At 46.0% G+C, this 1,588-nt stretch overlaps 1 protein-coding gene across 1 annotated transcript; it reads left to right on the top strand.

The window, feature by feature from the left end:
• Positions 1 to 215: 215 nt before the first annotated feature.
• Positions 216 to 1,355, top strand: LOC134000454 (putative nuclease HARBI1). Its single transcript, XM_062439795.1, has 2 exons — positions 216 to 885; positions 997 to 1,355. Exons 1-2 carry the CDS (start codon positions 216 to 218, stop codon positions 1,353 to 1,355), a joined length of 1,029 nt encoding a protein of 342 aa, XP_062295779.1.
• Positions 1,356 to 1,588: the final 233 nt, after the last annotated feature.

Raw genomic sequence — 1,588 nt, 5'->3', positions numbered from 1 at the left:
TTGTAAAATAAAAAAATACACGTCGGAATCATCAGTGATTTAAATTGGAAAAAACACGACAATACCAGCTTACAAAAGAAAATATACTGACTAAAACTAAAAAGCGGCTGAAAATGTACACTAATTAACTCTATGTGAGAAGTGCTTTGAGATGACTGTTGAGAAAGATTGACCGATTGATTATTGAGGGTTTGTTGTTCTCTATAAAAAGGACAATGGGCAATGTGATCGTGCGCAACGGTATTGCTTACCTGCTACTATTGGATGCGCTGGCACGCCAGGGCCTTGGTAGAGAGCGAGTGTTCCGAGACCGTGCAGATGTATTTGCGGAGACAGATGAGTGGCTGATGCAACGTTTCAGGTTACCTCGTGCTGTCCTGTTGGACATATGCAACCTCCTGCAGCCAAATCTCACCAAAGAGACCAGAAGATCCGACCCGGTTCCCTCACACGTCCAAGTCCTCACCGTATTGGGATTCCTGGCAACAGGAACCTTCCAAAGGGAGATAGGGGACAGAGCAGGTGTGTCCCAGTCATCCGTCAGTCGTGCGCTTCCCTCGGTCATCAAAGGCCTCATCACACTGTCCCCCAGGTACATCCGATTCCCATACACCGCCGTAGATCAACTTCAAATCAAGCAAGACTTCCATAACATGGCTCATCTTCCAAACATCATAGGAGCAATAGACTGCACGCACATACGCATAAAAGCACCTTCCCCTGACCCATTCCCGTTCCTGAACCGCAAACAATACCATTCCATCAACGTCCAACTCATTTCAGATTCAAAATATGACCTCCTCAATGTTGTTGCTCGATGGCCCGGGGGAGCGCACGACTCATTTGTGTTCCATAACAGTACAGTTGGTACGCGTCTTGCGCAAGGTGTGCATGGAGATGGGTGGCTAATTGGTAAGTGACGATTTTACTGTCAAATATACACAATGCACACTGAGTTGACTGTTACTTACTTTTATTAATGTCATTGAAATGCAGTTGATAGAGGTTATGGTTTGGTCCCCTGGCTGATGACACCCTTGGCCAACCCACAGAGTAGACAAGAGCACTCATACAACAGGCGTCACACAGTCACCCGTGCCATGGTTGAACGCACCATTGGCGTTTTAAAAGCAAGGTGGAGGTGCCTTGACACCTCCGGTGGAAAGCTGCTCTACACCCCAGAAAAATCTTGTCAAATCATCATGGCATGCTGTGTATTGCACAACATTGCAATGAAAGAGGGCGTTGCACTGCCAGATCCTACACTTTCAGAGGATATGCCAGATGACATCCCAGAAGGACTCGACCGACAGGATGCCATACGCATCAGGCAACAATTAATTGCCCAACTCTGAGGTATAGTGCTGCTTTTATTCCAACTCATTACAAAAAACAAGACAGGAAGCTGTTGACCTTGGCGAAAGTACATTTATTGTACAGTGCTTAACAGAAACAAAACAAAAAAGGCAGGTTTAACTGTGACTGCCACCCTGTGCGTTTAATGATTTTCCTATGTCTTTAATGCCGTCAGCTATCCGCCCCAGTGTGCCACAAATCTGTTGCAGACACTTGTCCTCTTGATTTTTCA

The sequence above is a fragment of the Scomber scombrus genome, chromosome 19 (assembly GCF_963691925.1).
Source record: "Scomber scombrus chromosome 19, fScoSco1.1, whole genome shotgun sequence".
In the NCBI taxonomy this organism is placed as follows: Eukaryota; Metazoa; Chordata; class Actinopteri; order Scombriformes; family Scombridae; genus Scomber; species Scomber scombrus.
This window is presented reverse-complemented; position numbering and strand designations above follow the sequence as displayed.